Source organism: Chenopodium album, chromosome 19 (genome assembly GCF_948465745.1).
Source record: "Chenopodium album chromosome 19, dcCheAlbu1.1, whole genome shotgun sequence".
In the NCBI taxonomy this organism is placed as follows: Eukaryota; Viridiplantae; Streptophyta; class Magnoliopsida; order Caryophyllales; family Amaranthaceae; genus Chenopodium; species Chenopodium album.
In genome coordinates, this window is record NC_137852.1 from 5125823 (window position 1) to 5149605 (window position 23783).

The following is a 23783-nucleotide window of genomic DNA, read 5'->3' on the forward strand; positions in this document are numbered from 1 at the left end:
AAAATATTAACAATAGATACAAAAGAATCAATTAATCATTTTGAATACTTCAATAACACATCCAAGATAACAGCAAATACTTATACATTACTTTACCAAATTGTTACATAATCAGAACCACAAGGCTTACAGAAAAAGCACCTTTTCTTTAAGTAAGCTTGTGAATATAAAAAAATATTTTTAAAAAACGGTCAAAATTATGTATACTAAACAAACATGTATTAGAGCAAGAAGACGATATACTGCAATACAAAAAGAAAACTGGCGGAGGAAAAGCAGGGAAAATGAAATTACAGTGTTGAACTCTATGTATCTTACTCAAAACTGTTTTTCGAAGCAGCACTTTTCCGTTGGTCAGAATCCTCAATGTTTAGTACTCTCCAACTGTAACTGAGTGAAACTTTCTGGAAGCATTGCTGTTGCAGCACTTTGTGCCATTTGAAGCTGAGAAGGCAATATAAGACCAGAAGGTTGAGTTTTGTATATCTGGGCATGCATAGGATCTTCAAATTCACTGATATAGTTGGTTTTTTCAATGGGAGGAACAGTAACAGGCTGAGCTGGTTGATGCACTGCAGGCAAAGTCACAGGTTGGGTTGCCATTACAGTTGGCATATATACTTCAGCAGCATATTCAGATGCTGGAGCAGCAGGTTTACTGTAACCTTCATAAATTATTGGGGGTGAAACCACAACAGGATTTGTAGGCACATGGGGTTGACTCCTAGCAACGTTTGGTGCAGTTGTCATAGTACGAGGCATAGACGCATCATACAGATTTTGTGTTTGCCCCATAGGCATCATGTAGACTGGGTATGGTTTATTTAGCTGATATTGGACAGGTTGATGTGGTTGGACATAAGTTGGATACATTTGAGTATAAGATGCAACAGGTATAGAATTTGGGTAATATTGGGGAGCATAATTGGATTGAGGAGCAGCATAGTGAATGTAATGTGGTGTTGCTGTTGCTAGTGATGGTGGCTGAGGTGGGGACTGATGCTGAGGTTTATCCATTGGTTTAGATACCATGTAACCAGAAACCTGAACGGGAGTCAGAATATCACTCCGAGGAGAACGATCAGAAGCATTGCTTTCCGTCTCAACAAGGTTCAAAGAAGCAGGATTAGAGTCAAAAAATCCCGATGCGTCTTGATACACAATACCTTGCTGGCTGAAGTTTGGGCTTGGAATGCTGCAATCACTGTAAAATACAACAATCCATGAAACTACCAAGATTAGTTACTCTAAATGACCCATAGGTGAATACTAGAGCACAGCACCCCAAGACATGATCTATCAAAGCATTACACCACAATAAATTGACATTTGTTTAAGAAAATACTTGTATATATTATAAATGCAGAGTTCAGGCTGTAAAGTGGAGAAATCAAACAAGTGTTGGATTTAAGGATTCAAGGATCAATTATAGACTAGTCTTAAGATCCAAAATTTTACTTACATCTAATTTCTTCCCTTACTACTAGAAATAAAATGTATATGCAGACACCCCCACCAAAAAAAAAAAAAAAAAAAAGAATAAATTTAAAATAAGAAAATGATCTAATCCCTAGATAGTCACCAAATAAAATCTTAATGTAGAATTATAGTAGATGATAATAAGGCCTGTAATGTTTACTTTACTGGAAGACAATGAGCCCAATGCACACTTGCTGGTGGTCAACAGTACTAATAACACAGGAAAGCAAAGGCATATACATAATTTACACTGAGATCTGGTCATCAAAGGATCACTGCATAGGGAGACAATTAAGGCATTATTACTGACAGAATTGATTCATAAACATGTGCATATTAATTTGGACAATTGGACTAGCATCATGTAAGTAAATATCAAGACTGACCACCAAGCATGTACTAATGTACAGCCACAACATAAAGAAACCATTGAAAATTCTTGGAGCTCTCAAAATATTGCATAAAGCCTAGAGCGTTTAGCATGGTGAATGAAGATCACAGACCCCGGTAATAATAGTGCACTTTGTACTTCGTAAAAATTATCACACCTCCACTACCTTTCCTTTCCTATACTTAGCATCAAACATAAAACAACAAAGGATTTCCAATTACTAAAGTAATCACCACTTTCAAAAATCAAAACTCATATTGCCTAAGCTACACCTCCTCTCACACTCCCCAACAGCCACTGCAAATTATCACCATACATGGAGCGGTTTTGCATAGGTCATATAACTGCTGGACAGTCAACACATGCGACCTTCATATGAGACCTGAATAGCCTACTCCGTAAATAACTGCACAATATTCATTCACCCAATTCTGTACATCCTACAATCACCACCATCACCACGACACTACCACCACCATCATCCCTTAATGTCCTTACCATTGACATACCTTGGTCATTCCAAAAGTCCATGAAAGTCTTAGCTCTAACGAATCTACATCTGAACAGATACTGTTTGGCTGTTTCAGGAAAACCACCATAATAACCCCAAATATCGCCAATTAACTCAATGACATACATGCCCCAGTTACAAAAACACAAAACCATGTACTCCGTACAAAGTACCAACTACCCGAATGAACAAGTTCCGCCTATGGATCCCATTTAAACAATATTTTGCTGCAATCTAACTACGAGTAGATATTTACAAAGACAATTAACTACTTCTAATTGACATCACAATAATTTATTTATTCTTAAACGTTGACATTTTGTCCTTCTTCTTAATAGAATAATTCACCATCCAATCCAAACCAAACATGGCAAAAACCTAAAGCTCATTAAACATGAATATGGTAATTACAGGCAGATAATTCGTAAATGATACAGGAAAACAATCAAAAACCATACTTCAAAACTTTGAAAACTTAAATAATTTCTGTACTTTTTGAACAACTAATTCTTCAAATTTTACCCTAGAAATTAACCAAACAAAACCCACAAATTTCATTCTCCATCTTCAATTACTCAACTTCCATCCCCAAAAAATTGATTTTAATAATTAAAAAAAAAATTACAAATAAATTAAAAAAAAAATTAAATTTAAAATTAAAAAAAAAAATAGTAAACTGAATTACCTTCCCAAAGAATCAATAGAGGGCAAAACAACCTTAAAATCATCCGCAACACCTACTCTATTCTTCCCGGGAGAATTCGAAGACGAACTATTCGACCCAAACGACGAACTACTCTCCAACACAATCGATTCCGGCGCCGACGACGAAGAATCATTATTATTGTTGTTGCTATTATTATTATTGACAGGATTCGAACTCGCGACTTTCAGCGCATCAGCGAACCAATCATCATCACATTTATCACGAACAGGTTGTTCCTCTTTCTTAAAGAGAAAGAATCTGATACGCGAACCCGAAGACAAAAGCCGATCATACTCATCAATCATATTGAGAAGATCCTCATCAGAGGAGACAGAAATGAGGGAGTCAAGGTCATGGTTCGGAAGCTGGTATTTGAGGAGAAAATTGAGGGACCCATTAAAGAAGGATTTAGCGATGTGAGAGAAAAGGGAGGAGAGAGAAAGAGATGAATTTCGGGGGATAGAGATAATGCGGGTTTCACCGCCGGCGTAGAAGAGGGTTTTGTCGTGAGGACGAGGGAGGATGTGGCCGTTGAAACTGACCATTAGTCGGAGTTTTTGGCCGGAATTTTTGGGTTCTTTCTTTGCGCCGCCGACGACGACGGAGGGGGATGTCGTCGCCGGCGGAGTCGACGGGGAGAGATCCATGGGAGTGGATCTGAGGAAGGGGGAGGAGAGAGAGGAGAGAGAAAGTTGGAGGGTGGTTTTTTGTGGGTTTGTTGTTTATAGCGCGGGTATGTTTAGTAGACAAAATTATGTGTAATTTCTCTCGTTTTGCGGCTTTGTTCCCCTTTTAGTGGGGTTTTTCATTTTTAGAGCAGGGATAATTAGGTGGACTAATTGAACTATTTTGAATTAAATACGGCGGATGTATACCCGTAATAAAATACGTTGTAGTGTGGACTGTGGATGTCAACAAGTTTGGTTTAATATTAAAACGTGAAAGCTAGTTAGCTAGTTAGGCCCTATGCTTTTGGACATAGTAGAACAGAGGTCAATAGAGCAAAGCAGATTTTAACAAAGCGATTTCAGCAGAGCAGAACAGCTCAAAAGATCAGGGCTTTACTTTGTAATTTTATGATACTCAAATATGGAATAGGATCGAATATTATCAATTTGTTGGTTAGGATGTGATTAGTATTGAGTCGTTAAAATAATGGTATTGTAAATGATTTAGACCAATGTAACACAGTTGTAATTTAGATTGGATTATTGTAGAATTCAATTAAATATTGTTGGATTTGTGTAAGGATTTTGGACATTAGTAACCACTAACCACTCCTAACCAATTCCAAATAAGCTTGGCTTGAGATGGAATAGATAAGGTAGTTCCTAAAAGGTGAGCTGAGTAGGCTAAGTATATGTATAACTCTTCTATTTGATTAGCTTAACCATTGTCCATGAACACTTAATTATTAGTTACTCCGTATTGTTCTTAATCTATATGATTGACGAGATGGTTCATGTTGGTGTTGTTAGTTTGTTACCACTGTGCTAAATTTATAAGTCAAATCTTATTTAATAGGATATATATTAATCTACTAATATGTAAATATAAGGATTATTTTCATAAAGTGATAAGTAAATTATTAGAAAGCGACAATTCCTTTGATCTAATCCCCTCACGTACGTGTTTTGGGTGACAACCAATAATGAAAAATGGTGAGAAATATGGATAGGGAATAAAAAAAGCAAGTGTTTGGATTTAGGAAGGTGGTATAAAAACTGCTTTAGAAGGGCGAGCTAATTATATATCCACATGGAATACAGCACACACTTGCATTCATGCATCATATGCATGGTATATGGCCGCATGGGGAATGGTCCATTGTTCTTCTGGCTAACGTTTGCATCGAAATATCATAGCCACCTCTACCACTTCATCTACAAGTATATAAATTAAATTAAGATTACAATCTCTCTGACTTTTTTTATTTTTTAGTTTTTATTTTTGACATTCGAAAAAGCATATATAAAGACTAGCTACTGTCATAAAAGATTTAAAAATAAAGATAATAACAGTTTGTATTTTTTTTTTTTTTTTTTTTAAAAAAAACTTAGTCGATCTCCATTCACCTTGAGAATTAGGGATCACTGAAACAAAAATCTTGTATGATCCCCCAATAGTTCATTTAAGGCTCTATAATTTAATTTGTTTTGTTGTAAAAAAGTAAAATTAAATCTATCATGTTAAAAAATAAGTTATATGTATTTTTATCCAAAATTACGTTCGCAGTACAAAACCAATGAACTCTCTAAAGCAAGTAAGCCTCTTATCAATCCCCGACCCAACAAGGTCGGTAAAAAGACTAAAAACTTGAACATTAACTTTATGATATTGTTGGTTGTATACTTCGTACTATATGTATGCAGGGGTAGACCTTAGTTAGAGTGGGTCGGGGCCCGGGCCCCCTTAATTTTTCTAAGTTGTTGGTTATAAGTAATATAATGTCTAATAATTACATTTAAAAAGTTTTGACATTATTGTTAAGTATTGTTATTTTTGAGCAAAAAGTTGGAGGATTAAACTTTGGCCCCACAAACTTTTGGCCCAAGATCCGCCACTGTATGTATGCTCTTTAGTTGTATGATGCAGAGTATATGTATATCTCACCCAGACAATATAAATAAAATACAACCTCTAAGGGTTTTTTTGTAGAATTGTTATACATAGCTGTCTTGTAAAATTAGAGTTGATCATCAATATAAAAAATTTCAATAATTACAAAAATAAAAGGAAACTTGATAATATAAGGTGATGCATTAGCACGATTGCACGAATCATGTCTTTCAAGCAAGATCAAAAAGCTTATTGTCTAGCATTGGATTGAGAACGACATGAGCTAACTACATAAATCTCTTTTATAAAATTAATTATATTCTCCTTTGTCAAAATTAAAATAAAATGGTTTATGAAATTATATTTTATCAATTTGATCATCTTGAACAATAATAAATCCAACTGCAATCCTATATTGATTAATAATATGCGTAAATTGTTGACAAAGTTTATTCACAACCAAACGTGTAGCTTGTCTAGTTGTTGGTCTTACGTTGGTCACAATCAAAGCAACTCAATGTCGTTCCTGTCAATTTCATTGTACTCGTAACATTTGATCACTATTTTAAACCCCTTTTCTATAAAAGTTGCCTCAAAGGATATGTCAAAGATATGAACCAATCATGGTACGATAATCGCAATCACGAGTCATATATAAACTTAATTACGGTAGAGGGGGGGAATGCAGTACTCGTAGCTAGCATAGTAAATGTGGTCAACATAAGCTTAATAGAGTACCAATACGTAATATTATTATGTAAGTGCGTGCGTTACAATTGACAATTGACAATGAACATTTTATGTATTTCAAAGAATTGTTATTAACTATGTAAGGACATAGAACAAGTGAATAGATATAGACTAGGTGGTACCATATAATCGTGTTTCATCGTCCATATTAGACTCTATATATGTAGTTAATTATTAGTTAGGTAACAAATAAATTTTAGTAATGTTTGAACAATTTTTTTCATATGTAAGGCCCATTACGTCAACAAGTTGGTGTGCAACTCCACATAATTAATCAAATTATCCAATACCGCAATACATTGCTTGATTATGATTTAAATGGTACTATACATACAATAATATGGTAACTACCAAGAATTAATGCAGCTAACCACAATAGAAATAATTGTTTGAAAAGATACATGTATAGTAATGCTTCTCAGATCAACAACAAGCTTTGTGGCACACAAAGTGACAAAGGATTACAAACTACTACAATAAGTCTACTACAAAGTCAAGGAATTTGGCATTCAAAAATAGACATCAACCTGTCTAACAATAGAATGTCACAATATAATCACATTAAAGAGGGGACTAGCGTTACATAAGAAGTGAGAAAATATAGGCTTTAATGAAAATTATAGCATACTTTGTAGGCAAATTCTTTGTAGTTACTCTTTTAGGCCCCGTTCTTTAGAGCTGCTCTGCTCTGCTCTGCTTCAATCTGCTCTGCTCTGCTTAAAATAAATACTTAATATTGAATAATAATAATAATAATAATAATAATAATAATAAATATTTAATATTTAATAACAATAATAATTAAAATTTAACAATAATAATAAATAATTAAAATTTAATAATAATAATAGTTAAAATTTAATAATAATAATAATAATTAATATTTAATAATAATAATTAATATTTAATAATAATAATAATATATAATATTTAATAATAATAATAATTAATATTTAATTATAATAATAATAATTAATAATTAATATTTAATAATAATAATTAATATTTAATAATAATAGTAGTAATAATAATAATGATAATAATAGTAATAATAATAATACTTATAACTAATAATATTAATTATAATAATAATTTATTTTTATAATAAAAATTAATATTAAGATAATAACTAATATTCAAAGATAATACTAATTGTTAATTTTTAATAATAATAATAATAATAATAATAATGAAATCTGCTCGGCTCTGCTCTGCTTCAATCTGCTCTGCTCTGCTGAAATCTGCTCTGCTCTGCCTAGAAGCTCAAAAGACCAGGGCCTTAGTCAATCTCTTAGCTATTAACATTTTTTTTTCACAAATAATTTTTTTTTCTTGCTAATAGATCAAGGTTTTTATATTAAGTACTCCCTTCGTTAATATTTTTTTTTTCTTGCTAATAGATCAAGGTTTTTATATTAAGTACTCCCTTCGTTTTTAAATACTTGCTCCACTTTCCTTTTTCGGCCGTTTTTAAATACTTGCTCCATTTTCCTTTTTCGGCCGTTCTTAAATACCTGTTCCATTTCCTTTTTTGGAAAGGTTTTACAATATATTCCTTTCTTATACTTAGTAGACCCAACATAATACTCTCTCCTCCTATTCTTCTACTACTTTTGCTTTTTACAATTTTTTATTCTCTCAACTACCCCACTACATTCATTTTTTTTTTTTTTTTTTTTGGTGTTTAGAGAGCCACACAGGGCGGGGGTGAGAATCGATCCCAAGATCTCCTGGAAGGGCTGGAACCGGAAGGGAAGCTCTAACCACTTGAGCTATCCCTCACTCTCACATTCATATTTTATTACTTTTTCCAATTTCTCCTAAAACTCCGTACATGGAGAAATGAAGCAAGTATTTAAAAACGGAGGGAGTACAAATTATCTTGTCCCTCATAAAAAAAAAAGGACGAATTATTTTGTATGGAGTAATTTTTTTTTTAAGAAAATGTGATCAATTTAAATCATTTTAACGTGTTCATGAATCTCTCAAATCTTCTTTTTTGCTTGATTCATACTCCCTTTGTGTTTTTTAAGCCTTCTAAATTATGCGTATCCCATTCGGTCATTCACTCATTCTTCGATAGTTTTGCTCATAATATACTGTTTTCACATGCTTAAAAAACAATTCCTAAAGTATATTGGATAGTAAAGATCATTACTGCAAGAAATGAACGTGAAAGTTGATTTTTGCACTCCTACAATGAGCATGAGCCCATAGATACATGTGTACTTCTATATACCCTACTTCAATTCCATGAGGAAGATCGAGTCAAAATCAACATTGGAAAATTTATGAAAACATATAATGGTCATATGTTGTTCCAAACGACATTATATGACCTTGAGATGTATCCCCTAGGGCCTTAAAACTTTTCGCCACCAGGCCCGTAACCTCCGAAATTCATTAAAATCCTGGATAAAGCCTTCAATTTTGGAATTTTTTGACCTTTTTTCTCGTAGAAATAAAAATTGCCGAGTTCGGGAGTCTAATTAGGTGGGTGGAACCATCCAATTGTCCTTAAAACAGTTAATTTATTTGATCACAACTTGCATCGATTTCGTGAACTCAAGCCTACCACAAACATTTATGACAACTTATACTAGTCATATATGGTTTCAAACGACATTAAATGACCCCGAGATGCATCCCCTAAGACCTCAAGAATTTTCGCCACTGGGCCCCATAACCTCCGAAATTCCACAAAAAGCGTGGACAATAGCCTTCAATTTCGGAAATTTTTTTACCTTTTTTCGCCAGGAAATAAAATTTGCCGATACGTTTACCATGGTCCCTAATACCCTCCGGAAGTACAATTAGGTGGGTGGTACCATCCAATTTGCCTTAAAACGATCAATTTACCAGTTCACAACTTGCATCGATTTCGTGAACTCAAACCTACCACGGACATTTACGACAACATTTAATGGCCATATATGGTTCCAAACGGTATTATATGACCCTGAGATGTATACCCTTCGGCCTCAAGACTTTTCGCCACTGGGGCCCTGTAACTCCAAAAGTCCTTAAAAAACGTGGATAATAGCCTTCAATTTTGGAATTTTTGATTTTTTTCGTCCGAAAATAAAAATGGGTGAGGAATTTAACATGGTCCCTAATGTCCTCCGGGAGTACAATTAGGTGGGTGGAACCATCCAATTTGCCTTAAAAGAGTCAATTTACCCGTTCACAACTTTTACCGATTTCGTGAACTTAAGCCTACCACGGACATTTATGACAACATATAATGGTCATATATGGTTCCAAACTGCATTATATGGCCCTAAGATGTATCCTCTAAGGCCTCAAGCCTTTTCGCCATCTGGCCCCGTGACCTCCGAATTTCCTCAAAAGCGTGGATAATTAGCATTCAATTTTGGAATTTTTGGAACTTTTTTTCGTCCGAAAATAAAAATTGCCGAGATATCTAGCATGGTCCTAAATACCCTCAGGGAGTCCAATTAGGTGGGTAGAACCATCCAATTTGCTTTTAAAACGGTCAATTTACCAGTTCAAAACTTGCACCAATTTCGTGAAGTCAAGCCTACCATAGACATTTATGACAACATTTAATGGTCATATATGGTTCCAAACAACAATATATGATCCTAAGATGTATTCCCCTAGGGCCTCGAGACTTTTCTCCACCGGGCCCCGTAACCTCTGAAATTCCTTAAAAAGCGTGGATAAATAGCCTTCAATTTTGGAATTTTTTGACCTTTTTTCTCCCGGAAATAAAAATTTCCGAGAAGTTTACCATGGTCTTAAGGACCTCCGGGAGTAAAATTAGGTGGGTGGAACCATCCAATTTGCCTTAAAACAGTTAATTTACACGTTCACAACTTGCACCGATTTCGTGAACTTATGCCTACCACGGACATTTTTGACAACATATAATGGTTCCAAATGGCATTATATGACCCTGAGATGTATCCCCTAGAGCCTCAAGACTTTTAGCCACCGGGCCCCGTAACCTCCGAAATTCCTTAAAAAGCGTGGATAATAACCTTTAATTTTGGAATTTTTGCCCTTTTTTCGCGCCAAAATTAAAATTGCCGAGGTGTAAACCATGGTCCCTAATACCCTTCAAGATTCAATTAGGTTGGTGAAACCATTCAATTTGCCTTAAATGGTCAATTTACCCGTTTATTACTTGCACCGATTTCGTGAACTCAAACCTACCACGGATATTTATAGAATGGGAACTCAATGTTGTCTTCTTTCAAAGCCACAACACTAAGCATTTCCTAGACCAAACAACTAACATGAAAGAAACAAAGTCTCAATTATAGGAAATGGATTTCTAATTTAAGTTTATCTTTCGATCGGTTCGAGAAAGCTTAAGGCACAAATAATTGGGATTTCTCGCTTAAATTATCACACTAAAGTATCCTATACATTGAAACAAAGTATTCATAGTCATGAAAGAGGCATAATCCAATTACATAAGAAATGACTCAATACCAAACCCCATCTTTAAATGTGAGTAAGGGAATGAAAACATGAGCATAAAGTGGCCACCAAAATACACATGCAACAATCAATTCAAGCACAAACAACTATCAATCCAAAGTAGAACATGAATAAATTCAAGTCAATCAACCATGACTTGGTTGTGTTTTCACCCAACCCCTAACTAAAGAACTACTGACAAATCATGGATAAGAGTAACATTCTAACATTGAACATGCAAGAACAATTAACATGGATTAAGAGAAAATTAAGATTCACAAAAGTGACAAAACCATATAAAAACAGAAAATTATGAAGAGAAGAGAGTAAGAGATTACTACTTGAAGCTTCAAAGGAGAAATGTTGAAATTGAGAGAATAAAGCTTGAAATTATCTTCTACAATGCTTGAGTTTGAGAGATTCTAAGCTAAAACAACTAATTAAAGGTTTTTGTTCACACTGCCTAGTTGTCCTTAGTTGAAGATGGTCTTAATTAGCAGTTAGCAGCATGTAGATGTTGTGATATTGCATCATGTAAATAACGCAATCAGTCACTAGGATATTGGCGAAAGCTGGATGAGCAGAGCTAGACATTTTTACCATTAAAGACTGACTTTAGTGCTCCTTTATTTGTGCTTAAGTAATCTCCCCTTGCTTAAGTTGCAGTACCGCCAACACTATACAAATTTACAACTTAGGACCAGAAGGCCGGCCTACTAGAGGTTTATACTCTTGTGAACGGCCCAAAACTAACTCTACCATTTCCTCATTCTTTATTTGTTGAAGATTAACACGGGTATACTCTAGTTTAAACAAATAGCCGAGGCCCAAAAGGCACATCCGTGATAGGCTAATACAAGATTTATTTAAGTAAAGGGAGGGGGGAGTCATTATTATTAATCACTAAACAATGTATTATTATATGGTCAACATGGACTTACTCAGATCTATACATAGCACTATAGCAGGCAATACTGATCAGGCAACCATTAAACAAAAAACTCTAATATTCCTTTTATCTATTCAACTCACAAATTACCATGGGTTCCAGGACTGGAAGAAACAACTACTTTCACTTAAAAGACTCTCCTTGGAACTGGGAACAACCCAAGAAGAACAAGAATCCTAAAAAATGGTTAAGAACCAACTGCCAGAGATTTGCCACAATGGATTTGCCCAGATTGGGGCCGGGATTTGGGGCTGGTGCCGGGTGTGGTGTTGGGCTTGGGTTTGGGTTGATAGATGGGTTTGGTTATTCTAGTGGGCAGTGGAATCACCTTCGCCCGGTATTTGGATTTGGGTTTGGTTGCGGTGTTGGGGCCGGGTTTGGGTATGGGCTTGGGGTCGGTTATGGAAGATGTTTATATGCAATGCTGTTAAATGCGTTGCTTGGGTGGAGTGTTTAATCCACACTTCTTGATGTTTTGCCCCTCTTTTTTGTATTTGTGCCTTTGTCAAATGAATAATTTAACAATGTGTTGCAGAGTACTCTACAGTCTACATGTTTTATGATTTTAATTGCGACACTTCTTTGTGCTACGAGTACTTTTTTTGGACAGATTATTCGTGCTACTAATTGTTGATTTGTTGACAACTCGAAGAGTAAGAGGGTGTTTCTAACCTAGTGTAAGTTGCTGCCTTGCTGGTTTTAAGTCAACTTTGATCAGTCCTCAATGTTTAAAGTTGCTCATAATGTATAAGTTTCGAGATTTGCTTAAAGTGATACTGTCTGCATTTCTTCTAGGATATACAGGGAGCTTACTGGCTTGAGTTTGCTATATATTCGAATCTTGATCAAAGATTTCTGTTTGCGTTGACAAGTTGTCCTTAGTTGAAGATAATTCATAGCAGTTAGCAGCTTCTATTCGCGTCAGCTAGTGAGTTTGGTATGTAGATCAGTAGATGTTGTGATATTGCATCATGTAAATGCAGTGCTAGGCATTTTTATGACTACCCTGTTGAAATTCAGAAGTTGCATTACCGCCAATACTATGCTTTACAAGTACTGGCTTGATTTTTGCTGTCCAACTTCGGACCACAAGGCCAACTAGAGGTTTTTTACTCTTGTGATTCCCCAAACCTAATCCTACCGTTACCTAAATGTTTATTTGTTACGAATAGAAGATTACTACGCGTATCTTTAGTGTAAAAAATAATTTTAAGGCCCAAATGGCACGTTTGTGATAAGCTAATACAAGATTTGTTTAAGAAAAGGGAGTGTGGAATCATAATTATTAACCATTAAACAATGTACTGTATTACTTTATGGTCAACATTGGCTTACTCAGATCTATACATAGCACTATAGCAGGCATTACTAAGGCAACCCTTAAGCAAAAGCTCTTAATTACAATTAACCCCTAATCCCCTCTATCTAATCAAATCCCAAGTCACCATGAATTCAAAGTCAGGAAGAATCAACTTCCTTGATAAAGATGAATCTCCTTGGAACTGGAAACAACCCAAGAAGAACAAGAATCATAAAATATGGTTAAGCACCAACTGCCAGAAATTTGCCACAATGGATTTGTCCAAATTGGGCCCTGGATTTGGGGCCGGTGCTGGGTGTGGTGTTGGGCTTGGGGTTGGGTTGATAGATGGGTTTGGTTATTCTAATGGGCAGTGGAATCACCTTCGCCCGGTTTTTGGAATTGGGTTTGGTTGCGGTGTTGGGGCCGGGTTTGGGTATGGGCAAGGGGTCGGTTATGGTAGATCTTTTTATATGATGCTCATTCATGCGTTGGGTCGAGTGTTTAATGTTTCCCCCTCTTATTTGTAAACCTAATATTTCATCATTGTGTTATGGTATTAGTCTCAAAAGAGAATGAAAACAAAATTTTACTCTACATGCTATATAATTTTATGTCAAAGCATTGTGGCTCTTATTCTTCGTGCTATAAATTTTTTTGGAAGGATTCTTCGTGTTACTAATTGTTGATTTGTTGACACATCATTAATTATTTGCATAAATGGTATACTTAATGGTAGGTTAGACATGTTAATGTTGTGTAGTGTTGGTGAGCTAAGTGAAAGAGAAGTGTAAAAGAAAAATACCTTTTATTGAATAAAACTAGAGATTTCCTACTTTGTTATTCGATGCATTCATGAGTTAGACAATAATATTTTTCAACATTTACACTACCAAAATCAAAAGGAGTTGGAAATGAATAGGAAATAAAACACACAAAAAAAATTGTTACTTGTATTATTAATAGAATTGTACATGCTACACGGTGTAACCGGTTGTGAGGATTCATTTAATCCTCAAACCCAAGTACATCCGACTTAATCGACTTCCAACTCGAACCATAACCGAACCCTTGCCCATACCCAAACCCAACTCCCGCACCACACCCAAACCCGAACCCGAATGCAAGACGAAGCTGATTCCAAAGCCCAGTATTAAACCCAGCTCCACCCACCAACCCAAAACCCAGCCCAACACCACATCCAACACCAGCCCCAGCTCCCGGGCCCAAAACAACGGTATCAGTGGCAGCGTTTTTCCGGCGATTCGTGCCGAAAAGGTCGGGAGCAGCGAAACGTTTCTCGTCAAACTTCCATTTACTGAGTTTGTTGTTTTTGTTGGGTTGATGTTGTTTCCAATTCCAGAAAGAGTCAACGGGGTCAACTTTGTGAAGAAAATCGATGCTGCTTCTTTTTTTGTCGGAGAAATCCATTGGTGTATAACAGTGATTTTTGAGCGTAACTTTGTCATTTGAATGGATAAGGCCTTTGAAATTGAGAGTTTAATTTTTGCTATTTTTAGATCTGCGAAATAAGTATATAAGGTACATCCACTTTTTATTACTCCAGTAATCTAGGTTCTCACAAAACTGGGTTTTGGGCCTTGTTTACATGCTTAGATTAACTAGCATTGCCACATTGGTTCACTTTAAAAGACTCGTGTCGTGACGGATATTTTAGTACAAATGTGAAATTCTATTAAGGTTTCATCTGTTCATCTTATTTTTACTTAATTGAAATAAAAAAAATATTTAAGGAGTATAAAATTGATAAATTTGTATAGGTTTAAATAAAGCACTAAGGATGAATTAAATTCAATTTACAACTAAATAAGTTTACAAAATTTCAAATAAGTTCTTTTAGTTTTAGATAAATGAAATTTAATTGGATGAAGTACACTCTAAAAGTCTTTTTAACAAAAATGAAGATTAGGCAGGGATTATATTGCAAATCAAGATTAGACGGGGAAATTAGTGGATGAAACACAGCCTAAAATTATGTAATTTGTACTTTGTATAAGTTTTGAGCTTAATTCCACAAAGTATTTTATAACTTATAGTTGTTGTTTGACCATAAGTTATTTAATTGTATGATTGATTAACCTATTTTTATTGTAAGTTATTGTATTTATAAAATTTGGAGTTGAAAAATTAACCTTTGAAAATATTTGAAGGAATTTTGATTAGTGCTCCAAAGTCCAAAGGTGGTCATTCATTATTGCTTCATCACTTTAGCCGTTATTTATAAACATGATTAACACTGTAGTTTAATACGGAGTACCTAGTTTTGGGCCAACATACACTACACAGTTTTAAGTCCAGATTCCAAACTAATATTCAAAGCCCAAGCCCCGGCCCAGCCTTCTTGTGTTTTTTAATTGAATTTCACTTTAGAAGTATTGGCCTAGTCAGTGTAATGTGTAATCACCAATTCATCACCATCAATGTGTTGTTCATCTCATTTACATTTCCCTTCCATTTTTAAACATGCAAAGTATAGTATGCAATAATCATCCATGTTACTCGTAAAATTTAATCATATTTAAGATGATGTTATATTACGTATGCAGTAATTGTTATAAATATTTTTTTGACATTACGTGTAATAGCAGTACCACATTATCCATGTTATCATATTACAGACTACGAGAATGATTTTTTTTATCATTTTTAAGTTAAAATATACTTTTTGCCCATACTTCTCTCATGTTAGAGGATTTTGTACCCAATTCAATGAGTTCTCTTATTAGTTAATCACTTCAATTGTTGTAATACCACTATACCAGCAATGTTTAAGCACTATATATACAACATAGCTCATGACATTAAAACTTCTTAATTAAGCACTTGATGACGTATTGCTGGTCTTAAAGAAGTTTCACTTAGTCAATCTGATTATGCGAAATATTATGATTTAATTAATCTTCTTTTGATGATTATGCTGACGTTATTTGGTCTGATAAAATTTTCAGCAAAGAGATGCTTTTGCCAATTTAACATGTTTACTTTAGTGTTGGAATTAAAGCTAGAGAACTTACTAGGAAGCGTAGCAATATGAATTTTATACTGCTCCTTTAATTATTTTTTAATCAGTCACCCTTAATTGACACATTTTTTAAGTTGATTACTAGTGAGTGACCCCGGGCGTTGCCCCGAGTTGCTACTGTTGTAGACTTACAATCAATAAATTTTTTAGAAGGCTTTTCAAAATTGCAATTGTTATTGTCAAACCAAAATTGAGTTATTCTTTTATTTTTTAATTGAACCTTGGCACTTATATGAATTTTTTCTATACAAATAACATAGTTGATATTGGCTTAGATGGTTAAATAGTAATATTATGTAATAAGAGGTTTAGGAACGCTTTTTAATATGCGGAGTACGAAGTAGGGAATAAAGAGTGAAGTAGGAAATAAATATGTGTTTTTTTTTTGTAATAATTAAACCATATGGTTTAAAGTTTTATATATATATATATAATATATATACATATATATATTGATAAGTGTTTTATTTGTCCACTTATCATGGTATTTTTAGCACAATTTTGTTGTCATTTTCCCCTCTTTACCCCCCTTTCCGACTCCTTTTTGTGTATGATTACAACTTTTGGCTTCCCCGTTCCTTTTTATGTGTGTGTTCATGTTTGTAGATGCAAGGAGAAATTGGTCATATAGCATGAACATGAAGAACTATATTGGAAGCAAAGCACAAGAGGAGAGGGCGTGCAACCCCTTAGGAGAGGGCGCTCCTACCCCAAGCGCCACAATCTGCCTTTCTTTATTCCCAGCTAGGAGAGGGCGTGCACCATAGTAGGAGCGGGCGCTCCTCCATGATCTTCCACAAACTGCCTCAAATTGCTGCAGGAGGAGAGGGCGCGCAAGATCCAGGAGAGGGCGCTCCAGCCTTAGGAGCTGGCGCTCCTCTATGTAGGAGCGGGCGCTCCTACATGCAGACCCGACTTTTTGGGCGGATTTTACAATGTTATTTCGGGGTGTATAAATACGACCCTTGGCTTCAGTTTTCTGCATCTTCTTCCTTGGAGAAGATCACCTTCTTCCCTTTAGTCTTCTTAGGCCCTTAACTCTCTAAACTCTTATTAATTAGCTTAGTTTCTCTCAAACTCTATCATTGAAGTTTGCATTCTCACTTTCAACATTTTCTCAACCTTGAAGCTTCATTAGTAATCTCTTTCCTCTATCTCTTACTCTTTATTTTCTGTTTTTAATTGCTTGAATTGTAGATTTCTCTCTTAATCTTGGTTAATTGTTGTAGCATGTTTAATCTACTTTGTTCTTACTACTCTCTTCAATTTGTTAGATTAATTTTGAACTTAGATATTGTTGTTAGAATGTTCTTCACCATGTTTAGTGAGTAGTTACTTAACTAGGGGTTGGGTGAAGACCCAACCAAGCCATGGGTTAATTGATGTTTGTGTTTGCATGTTCATTTTGGGTTGATGATTGATTGTTAAAGAATTGGTTAAATGCATGTGTAATTGGATGGCCACTTATTGCTAATGTATTCACTTCTATGCTTGCATTGAAAGATGAGGTCTAGTTGTGAGCCATTTCTTGTATGATTATGCTAAATTCCTCTTGATTATGGTACCTCGTTTGGATGATGTAGTAGTATTAGTTGCGGTAATTAGGAGAGAAATCCCAATTATTTGTGCCTTAGTACTATCTCGAACCGATCGAAAGACAAACACGAGTTAGTAGTCTACTTCCCATCGTTAAAACTTGGTTGGCCTATCTTGTTAGTTGAGTTTAGTTTAGGAATGCTTAGTGTTGTAGTTTCGAGAGAAGTGAACCTTTTCTTGTATGATTAGACCGAATTTCTATTTTGATTACGGTTCCTTGTTTGGATGATGTTGTAGTTTTAGTTGCGATAATTAGGTGAGAAATCCCAATTATTTGTGCCTTAGTACTATCTCGAACCGATCGAAAGACGAACCCGAGTTAGTAGTCTACTTCCTATTATTAAGACTTGCACTACTAGAAAAGTGCCTTTTTCCGACGGAAAAAATTCCTTGGAAACACCCTATTTTCCGTCGGAAATAGGGTTTCCGACGGAATTCCGTCGGAATTTGTCGTCGGAAAACCCTTTGTAGGAAAAATGGCCTTTTCCGACGAAATTTCCGTCGGAAACACATTTCCGACGAATTTTCCGACGGAAATCATGCATCGGAAGACAAATTTGGGCCCGGAAACGTCCGTCGTAAATTTCCGACGGAAAACAAATCCGTCGGAAACTTCTACCAAAAAAAATAAAAAAAAAACCCACCCCACCCCCACACCACACCCACCACCACGTCCAACCCCCACTGCCACCCCACAAGCCAAAAATAAAAAAAAAACCCACCCCACAACACCACCCACCACGTCCAACCCTAACCCACCTAACCCGAACTAACCCACCCACCACCACGACCCTAACCCAATAACCCAGATCTACACCACCATAACCCATTTAACCCTAACCCATTTAACTATAACCCATAAAACCCACCACAACCGACCAAACCACCAGATCCGACCACCCATCTAACCCATAAAACCCACCACATCCGACCAAACCACCAGATCCGACCACCCACCTAACCCATAAATCCGACCAACCCACCTAACCCATAAAAGGAAACCACGACGGCACCAAGCCACCACACAAGCCACCACAAAACCAAAAAAAAAAGTTAAAGACTCGAAAAACATACCTTATTTACTGAAAATGGCTTCGAATCCTTGAAATTTGGTTTAAATAGGCCAAATTCGACCATGAAAAGTATAGATCTACACTTTTCATGGTCGAATTTCACCAAAGAAACCAATAATTACGATTTTTGACCATAAAAACACCAAGAAATAGAAAAAAAATTAGGAAAGTGAAGAAAGAAGAAGTAGAAGATGGAGGAAGAGAAGAAGCGGAGGAGGAGAGAGGAAGAGAAGAAGCGGAGGAGGAGAAGACGCGGAGGAGGAGAGAGGAAGAGAAGAAGCGTTTCAGAAAAACGGAAGAGAGAGAAAGAGAAGCTGAAGAGAAAGAGAGGCTGGTGAAATGAATGGGGGAGGAGAAAACCCTAAGGGTTTTTAAAAGACTGGGTTTTTTAATTGTATATAATTATATGTTCCGACGGAATATTCCGTCGGAAATTTCCGACGGATTTTAATTCTGTCGGAAAATTAATATTCCGACGGATTTTTTTGTCGGAAATTTCCGACGGAATTAAAATCCGTCGGAAATTTAATATTCCGACGAAATTTTCCGTCGGAAAGTGTATTTATACCGACAGATTTATTTTCCGTCGTAAATTTCCGACGGATTTCCGACAGAATGATAAAATCCGTCGGAAACAAACGACGGAAAAAAAATCCGTCGGAAATTCCACAGTTTACGACGGAATTTTGTGTCCGTCGGAACAATTCCGTCGGAAATCAGCCTTTTTCTAGTAGTGTTGGTTGGCCTATCTTAGTAGTTGAGTTTGGTTTAAGAATGCTTAGTGTGGTGGCTTCGAAAGAAGACAATGTTGAGTGCCCTTTCTATCACCCAATTTGTGTACATGCTTGCCTTTGTTTTGATTCATTGGTTTGGTTGGTGTCGATTCCCATTTCCCCCCTAGTGTTCGTCTCCATATAGTAGTTATTTAATCAAACCTCCAATTTGTGACCGAACTAGATTGCAACCGTTTCATATTCTCGGTGTACTCATACCCATTCCCTGTGGATACGATCCTTTACTTGCCCTAGACTTGTCTTAGGTTAGTTTAGGTAGAAATAGTGTTTGGCTTGAGGGTGATTGTCCAACAACCGATTTTCCCTTATACCATATATATATATATATGTATGTATATATATATATATATATGTATGTATATATATATATATATATATATATATATATGTATGTATATATATATATATGTATGTATATGTATGTATATATATATTTATTTATTTTTCATAATTAAAACGTGTTTGATAATTAGCTTAGATGGCTAAAGAGTCAATTTTATATGTATGTATATGTATGTATATGTATATACATATATATATGTATGTATATGTATATACATATATATATGTATGTATATACATGTATATACATATATATATATATATATATATATATATATATATATATATATTTATTTTTCATAATTAAAACGTGTTTGCTAATTAGCTTAGATGGCTAAAGAGTCAATTTTGTTGTAAGTGGTTTGGGGTTCAAATCCTCTATCATATTTTTTTTTATTTAGTGATGGTGTGGTATGTGGAGATGTTGGGTAGGTGACATGGCGTCGTCAAATGTTTGTGAAGTGACGTGGCGTCATGAATTGTTGGTGAAGTGACGTGGCGTAATTTGGAAGAGGCTACGTGGCGCATAGACGTTTTTATAAACGCCTTTTAATATCATCAATCAATAACTATATATCAATCAATCAACAACTATATATTAAAAGACACACCAGCAATGACACGTGTCATCTCCTGGTGTGTCCTTAGTATTTTTTTTTTTAATGTAGAAAATTTTATTTAAAGAAGTTATTTAAAAGAAAAGTTTTTTTTGTCAACCAAATAAACAAACAATAATATATTTACCTTTCTTATGTTATTACCCAATTAAGTACGGATTAAAAAGGAAATAAATAATCTTTTTACAAAAGTGTAATTATGGTGGAATATAATTATTCTACAAAGATATTAACTTTTTATTTATATGCCATAAATGCATAAATTAATTTATAAAAAGAAAATATGGAGTAATTATAATAACCATGCATGGCACGGGACCTAATCTAGTATTAGTATAGATTATAACTTGCATTTAATTTAGTTTCCAGCTGCATGGTATGGTCATGTTCAATTGTACACTCTTACGACTTAATGTGAGTTTCTTTATCATATAATTGTTGTAGTTGACTTTTACACGATTTATATATACTAACTTTGACAATGTTTATTCTATTTTTAACATGTTTAAAAAGATAGTGTATTAATAAATACATATACATGTAAGATGTTGATTTTTTTCAATGCCTTTCTTCAAAGTATCATATTATAACTATTTCAACTGATAGATCTTGAAGACATTAGTTTTCAAAGTTGTGCATTAACATACGATAATTGCAATTGTACAAGGGAACTTGTAGCGATCAAATTATGACACATTAAAGTAATTGAAGTATGAGTAGTAAAATGATTTTGTAGCTTATTTATTTTCTTCTTCTTTGCCAAATACATCTAAAGATATCATTTAACATTAATAAATTATATCCTACGGTCACGGTGTATATTTGTGATCGAAGAAATGATACGATATCCTATATATGTGTGATCAAACAACCACTAGAAAAATATAAATAACCCGATAGCGTTGTATGTATAATTCAAACACAACTAACACATGCTATTCCTGCAAAATAACTATAATTATTGACCTAATTAGTCCTACTAAACGAGCTTCTTAATTCATAGTACTAAAATGTATATAACCACGAACACACAATAAAGTTGACAAAATCATAATAAATTCAGCAGCATATATATTTGTTAGGCAAGCAAAATCCTAATTGAAATACGAGTTTTCAAACCGGCCTTTGCGGACTTTTTGAATATTGACCCAGTTAAAGCCAAGCACCTTATATTCACATTTAATCAGCTGAGTTTGCGTCACAACATAAAACAACAACCAACCCATTTATATTATAAAGTTTATTCCTACAAAAATTGGCCGCATATATTACACCTTACCTTATCTTTCGTATTTATACACCTACTTATATCATTACACATTCTCCAAATACAAAAAAATCCCATACCAAAATTTAAAAAAAAAAAAAAATGGAGAAAATATCTAGGCCTTTTAATGGGAGTAACTATTGGAAAAAGAATGGGTACAATCTCTTAGATGGAGCTAGTGAAACTAAGAGGAACATACAAGTAGTGAAGATTAAAGGCGGATCAAACGACTCAACTAAGAATTTTAGGAGGTTTTGGAGGATTAAAAAGACGCTTAAGTTTAAGAGCTTGAGGAAGACAATTACTCATACGCCGAAGAAACTATGGCATACGTTCAAGAATGGGTACGTTAACATGATGTTAAAAATAGCTGGCGGCGTAGGGCAGATTGATGGAGGTGTTGAGTTTGAGAATAAGAGAATTTCGCAAGCTAAACATGTTAAGATTAAGTATAAGAATCAAGATGATTTTGAAGCTAGGCTTGTTTTTGAGATTTACAAGTCGTTGAGTACGTCCAAAGGGTTGTCTGAGATTGCCTAAAAAGATAAGATACGTGCAGTGTATATTATTGTTATTGTAGTATTTTTTTATTTATTTTGTTATTTTATAATTTTGCATTTAGTTCTAAGAGTTGAATTATGATGATATCTTCAAGGTTTGTCACTCGTGTAATTGCACTTGAGAGCCTTTGAGATGCGTTTTAAAATTTTGCACATGGTTATTAAAAGCTAATAATCATGTCAATTCAAGAAAAATTGTAAATTTTCTCCATCTTTAGAAATAAATTACGTGATAAAATTGTGTTGATTTTGCACACAATGTTAGCACTTGATCTTGCAAGACGAGTTCAATATGAACACTTCAAATGAGTTGTTAGCACTGGATTCAATCCCGGTCAATTTAGTTTGGGTCATATTCACATAATCTAGATGCTAAGCTATTTGAATCAGTTTTAGCTCTTATACGAGTGTGTCAATCAACTTATCACAATAAAACAATTTATAAAAGTCGTATCATTTTTATAAATTAAATCGAGTTGCCTCAAGTCTAGAAGCATTTTTATGTTGTGTTGTGGAGAAGATGCTCATCAACTTTCAAAATTGGACTGCGGATAACAGCAAATATTATTACATTTGCTTGGAAAATTCAACTTCAAGACCTACCTCAGAAGGAAAGGTTGCTGGTGTGGAAATGAAAATATCAGTTTCATTAGCAAATACTTCGTAATAAGTTATATTATCGTTTTACTTATATATAGTAAAAAGAAAAGATTTTTATCTCTCAATATTTATTAAACAATTAAAGGTAATTTAAGTAGAAAAAGTAAAGAAGATTAATCAGAATTTGGTAGCCGCTATTAGCTTACTAATAGATTTCATAAAATTAATTAGTTAGTTAAGATTTGACCCTTTCTCACTCCAACAATTTGTTTGTTCTGAATCGAAAATTTGAAATAGTAACCATATATAGCTTAGGCTTGAATCTTCATATGACTATTATTAGCTTTTGAATGACACTTCTCTTAACATGATGTATAACTAACTATTGTTGCAATGATTTAATTTGTGAGCATTCATAAAAATTTAATATAATTAGAAGTCTAGCTCAATCAATCAAATTGTAAACCAAACTAAGGAATACACCAAAATTTGGTTGGATTTCATATATCAACTAGTTTTTGGGCCCGGGCGATGCCCCGGATTATTACATGAAATTGAACATTAATATACATTGTAATGTATGATTTCATTTTCTTGTAATTAAAATTTGTTGTTCATATTGTCATTTGCTACATATTAATGTTTTGTTTTTGAATGATTGCATAAAAAATTACCTAGGGTTGGTGGTAAGTTACTTAGTTATAGAATTAGAGGTTGTGGGTTCAATTCTTGTCAAAAACTTTTTTTTATATTATTATGATGAGTACATGACATGGAATGAAAAACAAATGGAAGGA

The 23783-nt window shown here is 34.4% G+C and overlaps 2 protein-coding genes across 2 annotated transcripts; one reads left to right on the forward strand and one right to left on the reverse strand.

Moving 5' to 3' along the window:
- Positions 1-67: 67 nt before the first annotated feature.
- Positions 68-3861, reverse strand: LOC145594622 (protein PAL OF QUIRKY-like). Its single transcript, XM_081650950.1, has 2 exons — positions 3067-3861; positions 68-1204 (listed from the first exon to the last, which is right to left on the reverse strand). Exons 1-2 carry the CDS (start codon positions 3732-3734, stop codon positions 364-366), a joined length of 1509 nt encoding a protein of 502 aa, XP_081507076.1. The 5' UTR covers positions 3735-3861; the 3' UTR covers positions 68-363.
- An 18067-nt stretch (positions 3862-21928) lies between these two features.
- LOC145593860 (uncharacterized) lies at positions 21929-22366 on the forward strand. Its single transcript, XM_081650223.1, has one exon. The coding sequence runs from the start codon at positions 21929-21931 to the stop codon at positions 22364-22366; it is 438 nt and encodes a 145-aa protein (XP_081506349.1).
- The last annotated feature ends 1417 nt before the right edge of the window (positions 22367-23783 follow it).